Source organism: Rattus rattus, chromosome 11 (assembly GCF_011064425.1).
Source record: "Rattus rattus isolate New Zealand chromosome 11, Rrattus_CSIRO_v1, whole genome shotgun sequence".
In the NCBI taxonomy this organism is placed as follows: Eukaryota; Metazoa; Chordata; class Mammalia; order Rodentia; family Muridae; genus Rattus; species Rattus rattus.
In genome coordinates, this window is record NC_046164.1 from 22,612,399 (window position 1) to 22,625,259 (window position 12,861).

At 38.0% G+C, this 12,861-nt stretch overlaps 1 protein-coding gene across 2 annotated transcripts in view; it reads left to right on the forward strand.

Annotated features, from left to right (window-relative positions):
• Ube2k (ubiquitin conjugating enzyme E2 K) overlaps positions 1-12,861 on the forward strand; it is a 57,868-nt gene that overhangs the window by 26,824 nt on the left and 18,183 nt on the right. For both annotated transcript variants that reach the window (XM_032917004.1, XM_032917005.1), the window contains one exon: positions 6,514-6,572. In XM_032917004.1, the coding sequence (XP_032772895.1) occupies positions 6,514-6,572 (59 nt within the window). The remainder of the gene's footprint in view (positions 1-6,513; positions 6,573-12,861) is intronic.

Below are 12,861 nucleotides of genomic sequence, written 5' to 3' on the forward strand. Positions count from 1 at the left end.
ATGTTAAGCCTTGATATACTCAGATACCCTTGATATGGTTAATAAACCTTGTCTTAGCATTTGATTAATAAGGTGTTGGTTTTGCTTTTAAAGTTTCCCCTCCCTATTATTTCCTATTTCATTTAGTCACATATTTATATAGTTTGTTGCCTAAATAGTCAATTTTCCTTATTTAAAACCATTTTGAGTGATTATTTTAAAACATACAAAAAAGGAAATAGCTTTGTTGATTTTTCTATATTTATAATTTTAGCTCTTTACTTTAGGACCTGGAATTTAAGTATTTGGATAAAGGAAGAAACTAGTATTTGTATTTCTTAGACAAATCTTCATTAGAGAATATATTGCAGACTTGGGTCATGAAGGGCAACCATGGCTTTTGCATATTACATAATGACTATTACTATTGGTTTAATAGAGAGCATATAGCCATATGTAGTAGCACTTCCTTGTAAGAGCACTACATGTATTTTCTCATTCAGGTTTTACCTAATCTTACAAGGTAAGTATAATAACCCCTGTTTAATCGACACGCTTGAACTTAGAGAATTTAACTAAGGTCAAACACCTAAGTTGAACATGGGGTTTGGACTACCTGTGACATACTTCAAAGCCTATGCTTTTAATAACTTTTTTAAAATAACTTTTGTTTAAATGAGGATTCATGAAATGTTAAAAATGGTGCTTATGGTTATTTTAAGTCAAGTGCTCTCTCTCTCTAATCTGTAGTGAAGTTCAGAAAACTCAATATTCTTGTCAATTTTTGTTTTCATTCAAAACCTTAAAAAATCCTAGAGTATCATTAGATTATCATCAAAAATTCTATTTTGTTGGTTTTTGAAACAGGGTTTTTCTTTGTAGCTTGAGCTGACCTCATACTCTCAGCAATCCCCCTGCTTCAGTTTGCAGTGTTGGGATTACAGGTGGGAGGCACTTTTACCTGGCTTTCATCACTCTGATTACCTCTACTCGTTCCCCTCTGCTCTGAATGTTTGAGGCCTACGCTGTCCTCTGACTGGCTGCTGTGGCTAAGGCTTGTCCTGAGCTCCTGCTCCTCCTGCTTCCATTTTTCATTGGGTGGGCTCACAGCCACAGCCCATATCCTCAGGGCACCAATTTATATTGCTAAGTATTTCATTGTTGTACATGTTCTTATGTGAATTTTTGTTTTTTTAATATATATTTTAATATTTATTTATTTTATGCATATGAGTACACTGTAGCACCAGATTCAGACACACCAGAAGAGGGTACTAAATCCCATTACAGATGGTTGTGAGCCACCATGTGAATGCTGGGAATTGAACTCAGGACCTCTGGAAGAGCAGCCAACACTCTTAACAGCTGAGCCATCTCTCCAGCTCATGGTTTTGTTTTTTTAATAGGCAGAATCTCACTGTGTAGCCCTGGATATCCCAGAACTCACTAAGTAGACAAGGCTGTCCTTTAATTCAGACAGATCTGACTGTTCCAGGTACTGAGATTAAAGGCATGTACCACCATACCTGGCTCATTTAGTTCTTTTGACATCTTTTAGTGGAGAAGGTCTTTATTATCTTATAAAAATTAAGTGTGTTAGTAGCAAATAGTGTTTTGATCTCCTAGCTTCTTTAATGGCAGGTATTGTAATTGTGTCTGTCTGTCTGTCTATCTGTCTGTCATCTTTCTTTCCTTCCTTCCTTCTTTCCTTCCTTCCTTCCTTCCTTCCTTCCTTCCTTCCTTCCTCTCTTTCCCTCCCTCCTTCCTTCTTTCCTTCCTTTCTTCTCCTTCCTTTCTTTCTTTCTCTCTCTCTTCTTCTCTCTCTTTCTTGCTTTCTCTCTCTCTTTTCCCTCCTTCCTCTCTCTCTTTCCCTTTCCCTCCCCCTTCCTTCCTTCCTTCCTTCCTTCCTTCCTTCCTTCCTTCGTAGTGCAGAGGATCCAATTCAAGGTCAAGGTCTTGTGTACATTTCCAAGCAGTTATAAACTGAGCCACACCCCAATCCTATAATTGTTCCTGAGTTGCTTTTTCAGATTGTTCAGACTTTTTTTTTTAAAGATTTATTTATTTATTATATACACTGTAGCTGTCTTCAGATACAGCAGAAGAGGGCATCAGATCTCATTACAGCTGGTTGTAAGCCACCATGTGGTTACTGGGATTTGAACTCAGGACCTCTGGAATACCAGTCATTGTTCTTAACTACTGAGCCATCTCTCCAGCCCTTGTTCAGACATTTTTAAATTGCAAGAATTATTATTATTCTAGAGCTTTTTCAGCAAACTTATATATAGGTACCCTCTTAAGCTCACTGGGTAGAATGTTTGTTACCTTTTTCGCAGTGCTGTATGAACTTCTAAACATTGGATAATTTTTCTTAGAGTAGTTAAGATAAAACATTTAATTTTTGCTAGAAACAAGTTATGTAAGTGCTTATTTATGCAACATTTAAAAATAAGGCTCATTTGTTTTTATAAGATTTGAGGCATGTGCTTGAAGAGTAGATTATTAACACCTGTTTTTAATCGTTAAACTGTTAAAGCTATACTGAAGAAAAGTATTATTTATGTCATAAACTTACGTATCCGTCCTAATAAACACAGGTGAATGAGGGCTCGCTGGGTTATGCTACTGTTGTTGGTGCTTGTGTATTTATTTACCCTTTCATTTCTTGCTGACATTGGGAGGTGAGTTAGGTCTGTTGAATGTAGAACACAGGAGTAGGAGCGTGCTGGGCAAGCTCTCACACTGAGCAGTATCTCCCCACCCTGCTTTTGGTTTTGGTATAAATTTAAACGTATAGAGAAAGCTTACCTGTAAAATATTCATCCATATTATCATTTAAAAGCAATTTTATGTTGTATTAAAAATGACTAGATTTTCAAGGAGAATAAACGTGAGAAATGGAGTTTTCTCAACTTCCTTCTTCTAAATAACCCAGTGGTAAAGAATTAATTTATTCCTTTTTGCCTAAAAGTTCTTTCAAATTTGTCAGATTCAAATGGGCAGTACAGTAATTCTTGTCTACTTCCTTTATTCTCTTTGGAGGAAGTTAAAGTTCACAATTGTTTCTCTGGACATAGTGGCTCTTGCTTGTAACCCTAGCAAGAAGCTGAGGACTGCTATGAATTCCGGGCCATCCGAGGGTACATGACTCTCAGATATGTCTTAAGCTACAGAGGGTGTATTTGAAATACCCTACCAATCCCAACAAGATAAGAGAAAAAAGTTGGTAAAATGTTTAGTAATGGGAGACTATTCTTAAAGTTGTGTAGAGTGGCACATCTGTAAGTTAGCTGTTTAGGAGAATGGGATGGAAGGACTACATGAGTTTAATGATTCAAGGCTAACCTAGGTAACATAGCAAGACCTGGTCTAAAACAGAACAATAGAAAATACAAATAGAATTAAAAACACGTATTCTTTTTTTTTTTTTTTTTTTTGGAGCTGGGGACCGAACCCAGGGCCTTGCGGTTGCTAGGCAAGCGCTCTACCACTGAGCTAAATCCCCAACCCCAAAAACACGTATTCTTGAAGAGGTCAGTATTTTATATTGAAGGTTGTTGTGTATAATGCTTATAAAAGTCTCTTAGCTGGGGCTGGAGAGATGGCTCAGTGGTTAAGAGCACCGACTGCTCTTCCAGAGGTCATGAGTTCAATTCCCAGCAACCACATGGTGGCTCACACCCATCTGTAATGGGATCCGATGCCCTCTTCTGGTGTGTCTGAAGACAGCTACAGTGTACTTATATATAATAAATAAATTAAAAAAAAAAGTCTCTTAGCTGTACATTGATGAGGGCTACTTGTTTGGCCATGGGCTCTTGGGACGACATTGACCAACGACAGCTGCCTTCAGTGCTCTGTTCTGTTTGCAAGATGAGATCAGTTAGTGGTGCATTTCTCATATCCATTGCCAAGCTAGAAATCATTGTGTATCATGACTAATCTTACAGTGATTTTTTTTTTTTTTTGAGAGTTGTTGAAAATTGACAAACCAATGTGGCATGGAGTGGAAATCAGATTTTGAGGATTCTACAGTCTAGTTGTTTAAATAATATCTTTGAACTCTCAAACTGCTCCTAAATTTTTTTAAAGCATTTAAGAAGGAAAAACTTTGTGACATAATAAAGATGCCACTCTAAAGTTTGCTTAGAAAAATGAAAAGAATCTTAGAGGAAAAGAAGGCCATGTAGGCTACCCCACATGTGTGCTGGGGTCACTACCGTGTGTGAAGGGTAGTCTGGTTTTACTCTCACTTTTAGTAAATCTTCATTGTTACTGCCGAAAAATAAAGATGATTCCACACATTATAAACAAAATGTCTGTATTTGGAGCTGTTATTCATAATTCTTAGTATAAATGGTCATCTCCATAGTTAGAGATTCTCTCAAGTACTCTTACCTGTCTTCCTTTTGTTCTGACTGCTTTTCTTTCTTTTTTTTTTTTTTTTTTTTCGGAGCTGGGGACTGAACCCAGGGCCTTGTGATTCCTAGGCAAGCGCTCTACCACTGAGCTAAATCTCCAACCCCCTGACTGCTTTTCTTTACACTTCAGTATTGCCATGTGATTCAGATATCTTGTTCAAGCCATGTATCATTTGACCAGGGATTTTACCAAAAAAGAATTGTAATCAGAAAGCTGTTGAGGGGGCTGGAGATGGCTCAGTGGTTAAGAGCACTGGCTGTCTTCCAGAGGTCCTGAGTTCAGTTCCCAGCAACTACATGGTGGCTCACAACCATCTGTAATGGGATGAGGCCCTCTTCTGGTGTGTCTGAAGATAGTTACATAGTGTACTCACATACATAAAATAAATAATTCTGGAGAAAGCTGTTGAGGGATGAGTATGATACTGCATTCCTGTAATCCTAGCACTTGGAAAGTTGAGGCAGGGGATTTGCAATTTTAAGGCCACCCTGGGCTAGATAGTGAGACTTTGGGGTGTGTAAGGGAGGGGAGGTAGTTGTTGCTTGAAGAACCTAGATGAAATGTTCGTTTATTTATTTATTTATTTAGATCTAAATTCATACATTCATAACAGTGGGGTATGGTAAATTTGGAAGGACCCCTGATACACTGATAATGGTTCACTACTTACAATTTTCAGAGCTAAATATTGATGATAGTAATGCCAATAGCACATTTCTTACTATGTCTCTGCACATGCATATGAAGGAACGTTACCATAATGAAACCTGTCATGGTTGAAATGAAACCTGTCATGGTTGAAATGAAACCTAGCTTAAGTAACTCATTCAGTAATGTGACAGGTTTTTTATTTTCATCTAGTTTATTTTTTGATTTATAGAAAAGGCTCTTAGTTTCATGTGTAAGATTTTCAGTAGCACAATTTATTTCCTATCTCTTTATTTCATGTTAATGGTTTTTGAAATCTAGAACTGGGAGGTTTATTAGAGGTAGAATTTGGGGATGGAAAGTGGAGCGAAGTGTTTGAAACTGGCTGGCCTTGACCCCTCTAGCTCAGCAGGGTTTTCAATCAGGAGATCTTCTAGCCTCCCCATACCATGTGCTAGCTTTGTAGGAATGTGCTTTTGCAAGACTCTCTCCTTTACAGTAGAAACGTGGAGTTATAGTTTATTTTAAATACTTACGTTGTGAAACCCTAACAGAGCCTCCCTCCCCAAATGCCTGATTAACTTCTGGTTATGCATACATTTGAAACAGTGAAGAAAGGTAGATTTGAAAGGAACCCAGATAATACTTAAAACTTACATTCAGAACCAAACAGAATAACACCTTCTGTTAATACAAATTATTGTTAGTTAGTACTTTGTAAAGTCTTGAAAGAGGATAGTGTTGTGTCTTGTTCTGTTTCTTTTGTTCTTTGACGTTATTTTGAAAATTTAAATGAAGTATTGACATCTAGTTTAGAAATACAAGTTGATGTTCTTTTCCTTTTGAATCTGGCTTCTCATGTAGCATAAACCAGTCTTGAATTTTGAATGAAACCAAGGCAGCCCTTGGGTTCCTGGTTCTCTCTTGTCTATACTGTCCAAGTACTGGGATCACAGTTGTCTGACACAGTGCCTCACTTAGGGGATAAATGGGAAGATAGAGACCTTGTTGGAGAGAACTGACTAAGAGTTTTCCTTCTGTTATTGATGTATCCGTATCCCATGTCTCTGTACTGTCTTTCCTGTAATTCTTTGCCTTTTCTTTTCCTCTTTTAACCTTCTGTTTTCTGTCAGCATCTCTTACCAAGTGAACTAGAGAAAACAAGACCATTGAGCCTTACGCTACTAGTTAGTAATGAAATATTTAACAATGAGTTGTTTGTAGAGTTAATGTATTGTGTGTCTTTAGCTCTGTTACTATTAAACTAATACACAATGAAAGTTTTGTGACGTTTTAAATTTTCTTATAAAAAATCATGACTGATTATTTTGGGATTTCAATATTCTCAGTACTCAATGCAAAATAATACATATTTTGAAACAGTTTTTCAGTGTGTTTGATATTAGATATTGAGTTGAGTAGCATTCTTAAATTTGTCCCCCCACCCCCTTTTTTTCTTAGGTGGAAGATATCAACTAGAGATAAAAATACCAGAAACATATCCATTTAACCCCCCTAAGGTATTGTAAACCTGTTTTTTGTGCATGGAATTTTAAAATATTTTGTATTTCTTAACACATCTAATATACGGATATGTATATAATATATGAATATTAGTGTGCTTTAGTACTTATTAAAGTTACAACTTTCTGAATAAATAATGTGAATAAACTTAATGGACAAAATTTCAGGCACGGTTCAAAGATTTGCTTCTGAAGTTAGAATGAAAAGCAGTTTGCTAAAGGTAACCATTGATGGCTATGCATTGGAGTATAATTTGTATCTCTTAATGGTCCAAATATTATCTTCAGGAAATTAGATATGTAGTCAGATTTAGAGAAAGGTTCTCACTTGCTTTAAATAAATACTATTTAAATAAACATTAAATTTATTTAGAGATTACTTGAGGACCAGGAATTGGCTAGTTCATTGGTAGAGTACTTTTCATGTACGTGCCAGGCCTCAGGTTTTATTTGCATGACTACCAGAATGGGAAGGGGGGGAAAAATGAGAAAAAACTATGATAAAAACAAAGACGTTAAGGACATGTGCTGAGAAATAGCAAGACTTACGTTCTGTTTTTAAAAAGTTTTATTTATTCCTGTGAGTTCTCTGCCTTCATGACCACCAGAGGAGGGGACTATATTCGTCACTGATGTCTGTGAGCCGCACATGCGGGAGCTCCAGTGTTCTTAACCACGAGCCGTCTCTCCAGCCTCTCTGCATTCAACTTTTAGGAAGCCCACATTGTAGAAGGGGGAAGCCATTACTTCAACTGTGATAAATATTGAGAAAGCAGATGTTATTCTAGAATTGTATGTAACTTAATTGACTGGATCAGTTTTTTAAAACCTTTACATCTATAAGCATTTAATCATTCAAGTTGATTACTTCCTTGCTTTGCCTGTCATATGATTAGCTGTCCATCTTTGTCACTCCTACTCAATCCTTGTGCTGTTTGATAAGTGTTCTTAAAATGCTGGTCTTCTTTCTTTGCTAATAATAGTGTCAGAACTTCTTATCCTGGCACCACAGCTTCTTACAGCTGGATCTCAGTTTCTTGTCTACCTCTGTCTTTTTTATCCTCTTCATCATACATGGGTCTCATTTCCAGCTGAGATTATTTGCTATTTGTAGATAGATGCCTACTTTTGTATACGTTGTGTTGCTTTTCACTTGAATCTTTGTCTTTATTATTTAGAATTCCAGTTTTCTTTTGAGCAGCAGTACACCTTTTTCAGCTTTCACTTAAAAATGAGTAGATTTTTTTAGTTCATTCTTTCCTTCTTTCCATCCATCCATCCATCCATCCATCCATCCATCCATCCATCCATCCATCCATCTATCCATCCATCCAGGATCTCACTATGTAGACCAAGCTGAACTCGAATTCACAGGGATCTACTTGCCTTTGCCTTCTCACTTTAAAGGCATCTAAGCCCATATAAAAGACACACACTGCAGATGTATTAATTATCAGCCATATGCCTAGATTGGGCAGTCTAGTACTATACTGACTTACTCTCCAGCAAAAGACCCTTGCTACTTGTGTTTCTCCCTACCATAATGTTCAGGTCCATCTCGGCTTGCTCTTCTCCATCCTTTCCTCCTCTCTACCTGTGCTCATCTTCCCCCCACCCCCCAAATCCCCAAGCCTTCAGGCACACCTTTCCCTTCCACTGCCCAATCACAAGCTCTAGCCCTTTATTGACCAGTTAAAATGGGGGGAGGGGGAGAGTTCACATGGCATTACCTGAGTAGTGCCATCACTACTTGAGGAGCCAGTATTAAAATCAATATAAATAGCACCAGTCCAACTCACTACATGTCATCATGTCTAGTTAATATTTCAATTCATTTCTAATTATTTAGTTATTTTTAATTTCTATTTTTAGTTGTGTATCACTGTGTATACCTGAAGAGGAGTTGGGTCTGCTAGAGCTTGAGTTCTAGCTGGTTATGAGTTTTTTAAAAAAAATGAGTGTTTTGCTTGCACATTTGTCTGTGCACCGTGTGCATTCAATGACCACAGAGTCCAGAAGAGGTCATCTCCTGGAATTGGAGTTATAAGCTGCCATATGGTTGCTGGGAATTGAACAACCGTTCACAGGAAGAACACCCAATGCTTTTAATCTCCAGATATCTTGACTGCCCTCCATTAAATGCTTTTTTTTTTTTAAAGATTTATTTATTTCATGTATGTGAGTACACTGTCGATGTCTTCAGACACACCAAAAGAGGGCATCAGACCTCACTTCAGATGGTTGTGAGCCACCATGTAGTTGCTGGGATTTGAACTCAGGACCTCAGGAAGAGCAGTCAGTGCTCTTAACCACTGAGCCTTCTCTCCAGCCCCATTAAATGTTTTTAATCTCTGAGCCGACTCTGTACTTGCCCCCTCGCTCGCCCCCTCCTGTTTTTTTTTTTTTTGAGACAGGGTCTTAACAGTTGTGTCTTGCTTGTATATTCCTATGTATCTCCAGTGAATTCAAATCCCAGAAGATCCATCTGTCTGTGCCTCCCAAATGCTTGGTATAAAGGTTTACATTAGTATACCTTGCCTATATTTTTGTTCTTAAAGGTGTGTGTGTGTGTGTGTGTGTGTGTGTGTGTGTGTGTGTGTGTGTGTGTGTGTGTGTGTGTGTGTGTGTGTGAGTGATGCTGGGAGTTGAATGCAGGGCCTCCTGCACTCTAGGCAAGTGATCGAGAGCTACATCCCTGTCCCGTTAGCCTTCTTTAGATGGGTTATTCAGCACTATTAAATAATTGACATTTTGTGTATCCATGCCATCTACCCCCACTTTTTCCAAAAGTGAAATATATGTTCATTAAACAATAATTCTAAATTACTTTCAGCTTTTGAAAAATCACCGTTTAGCTGGTCATGGTGGCACATACCTTTAACCTCAACCCAGGGGAGGCAGAAGGAGGTGACTCTGAGTTCCAGGCCAGCCTACTCTGCAACAGCTAGAATTAGATTAATAGAGGAGTTCCTATTGAAATAAAACAATTCCTCACCGCCACGCCCTAAGAAAGCACAGCAAAACTATTTGTATTTTTTCAGTGTCTATGAATTTGACTGTTCTGGATACCTTGTATAATAAGGCAGATCACACACAACATTTTCCTCCTTGGTGTCTGCCCATAGTATTTTGCTGCTTCTGTTCATCCATGTTGTAACATGTCAGAATTTGCTTCCTTTCCGAGGTTTAGTGTGTGTGCATTGTTTCATTCATTTATGTACATACTCTGCCTTGTTTATCTTTTCATGTGAGTGGAGTCTTAAAACTTTTTTTTTTTTTGCTTATTTTCTGTGTATATAAAAACACTCTGTATATGCAAGTTGTCTGGATACACTCATTGGTGTTTGTTAAAGGACAAACAGAGAGTTGTTTCTATTTCTACTATTCAGGGCCCAGGGATCAAAATCAAGTTGTAGGACTTGGTTTGGTAATACGTTTGGTTTGTCCTCTGACCATCTGGTCAGTCCATGTGTGTTGCAGTATATTGGATCACATTGTGAACCCTGAGGTCGTGTTGTTTACTTGAAAAACCTGTTTGTAATGGCAGCGTGGCTTAGCCTTAGCACACACCTTTAATTCCTCTGGCTGCAAGACCCACATGTCCTTAGTTTACACCTTTATTCCCAAACCGTGAAGATAAAGTTAGTTTGTTGAAGGAAGCGATCAAGCTTGAAAGTGATGTCTAGTTGAGAGGCAGACCAAGTGACAAGTCAGAAAGATCGACAGATAGGATATGCCCAGCTCTCATGAAAGAGGAGCAAGGAGCTACTTAAGAGAACAGTGCAGAAACAGGAAAGGAGAGGAGGCAGTTTTACTGGAAGAGTTTTTCAGAGACAGATCTAAGAGCGAGCGAGCTAGACACAGGCGAAGACAAAACAAACCAGAGAATGAGAAGGAGCCAGAGATCAGGACAGACTGACATAGTTTGAGGCTAAGCAGAGCAAACAAAGTCGGGGCGACAGAGGAGTCAGATTGAGGATCAATTTGAGGAGTCTGAGCCAGAAGCAGCCGCCCAGAGAGCAGACAACGCAGCAAAGGGTGATCTCGTAAGCAGTAAGTCTCAGGGGCCTGGTAAGGTTGTAAGAAGACTAGAAGCTTCCAGAACTAGGCTACATTAGCAGACAGAGGCAATAAACAGGATAAGACAATTACTTCAGGAAAATAAAAGTTACTTGTGGGTTTTGTTTTTTTTTGTTTGTTTTTTTTTTGAGACAGTGTCATACTATGTAGCCTTGACTGACCTGGAAATCATAAAGATCTGCCTGCGTCTGTCAACTGAATGCTTGGAATAAAGGTGTGAGCCCCACGGGTTTTGTTTTGGGGGAAGGGCTCTCCCTATGTTACCTGTTCTGATACTGAAATCCTAGACTAAAGTAATAAGCCTCTGGGATAGTTCATAAGGTTGTTTTTTTTTTTCCCAAACAGAAAAGGAAGAAATGAGTATTATACACATTGCATTTTTCAGTACTAATATAATGATGCTCATAACTGATATTAGTTTGTGTCAAGAATTTTTTTCCCCATTTCCTATCACAATTTTAGCTCTCCTAGGTAAGACAAATTAGGTTAAGAGGTTAACTAGTATCCAGAGTCTAAGGATTTGGTAGTCTGTATGTTTGGTAGGGACAGACTATCCTTCTATGATCTTAGTGCAGAAGGAGAGAACAAAGCCACCACCCCACCTGTGTCTGAGAGAGAGACTGTGTGTCTGTGTGTCTGTGTGTCTGTGTGTGCCTGCTGTTCAGACTTGGGGCTTGATACTTTTGCAGCAGTTGCTTCTTACCACTGGCCCATGTCCTCAGCCCTTTGCTTTCATTTTCCTTTTATATTTTTGTTATGTTCAGGCTGAACAGGGGGCCTTGTACTGTTCCCCAGGATTTCTTCTTGATATATAAAGATAATTTAGGAATTAGATACTTGTTGGCTGGGGATATAGCTATTTGAAACCCCAGTTAGTTTGAGCAACCCAGTACCAGACTAGCCAGTATAGCTGTTCAAGCACTTGCTAAGCATGTATAAGGTTCTGGGTTTGACTACTACTAATACTACCAAACAAGTACGTGGTATAATTATACTAAGTATTTTAAAGCTTGCTCCTGTCTCCATTTTTGGGCAATCTTTGACGTGTAACTTAGGGTCTTACAAATGACAAGCAAACAAGGTATCATTGAATCCAGTTGTACACATTAATACTGTGAATTATACCAAGATGTTTTGCCTGCGTTGTCAGTAAATGTTACACAGGAATTGCACAGCCATACGTTTTTAATCACAGACGAGCACTCCTACCTGTAATTTATCCTGTGTCCAATCACAAATTATGAGTGTCAAATGGAAATTTTTAGAAATTTTCTAATTTAAAAATAACTTCTTATAATACATTATTATAACTATTTTATTTTGTTATTAATGCTTATGTGCTTAATTTACATATTTAACTTAATAGTAGTATGTAATAAACAGAAAGTATAGTATAAAGTAGCTAGAAAGATGGCTCAGTGGTTAAGAGCTCTTGTTCTTGTAGAGGATCAGCTTTTGCTCTGTAGACGAGCTGGCCTTAACTTGGAGATTCACCTGCCTCTGCCTCTGCCTCTGCCTCCTGAGTCTGCTCATCCATTCCCCACCCCCCTAAAGGAAAAATTAGTGATGAGGGCTGTGAGATCTTTGCATGTCCTTATAGGGCTGCAGGAGTAAGCAGAGGCCTATACTATGTAGCAAAAGTTTCAGAAAACTTTGATTCCTTTGGTTTATCTTAAAATGGATATAAGATTTTTAAATTATTATTGTTATTATTATTATATCATTGACTAGAAGAGTAGAAAATAATCGTTTGGTCAAAAATTAATAGAAGGGATTGAGGTCTCCAGTGCCCTTCTGAGAGTCAATTACAGTTATATATAGCTATTAACAAGGGGAGTAACCTAATCAAACTACCTCAGTGATTTCTTTTGTTACAGATTGAAATTTAGGGTTTTTTTGTTTGTTTGTTTTTGTTTTTGTTTTTTTGGTGGTATTAAGACATACCTTTTTGTTTTGTTTTGTTTTTGTTTTTTGTTTTTTTCAGATGGGGTTTCTCTGTGTTGTCTCTTATTTGTTCTGGAACTATCTCTGTAGACCAATCTGGCTTTGAACTCACAGAGATCTACCTGCTTCTGCCTACAGAGTTCTGAAATTAAAGGCATGCACCACCACCACCTGCCAAAGACATACTTTTAATCTATGAGGCAGGCAGTGACTGCTTTACAAACATTTTATGTGTCTGGGTGTTCTATTTGCGTGTGTGTGT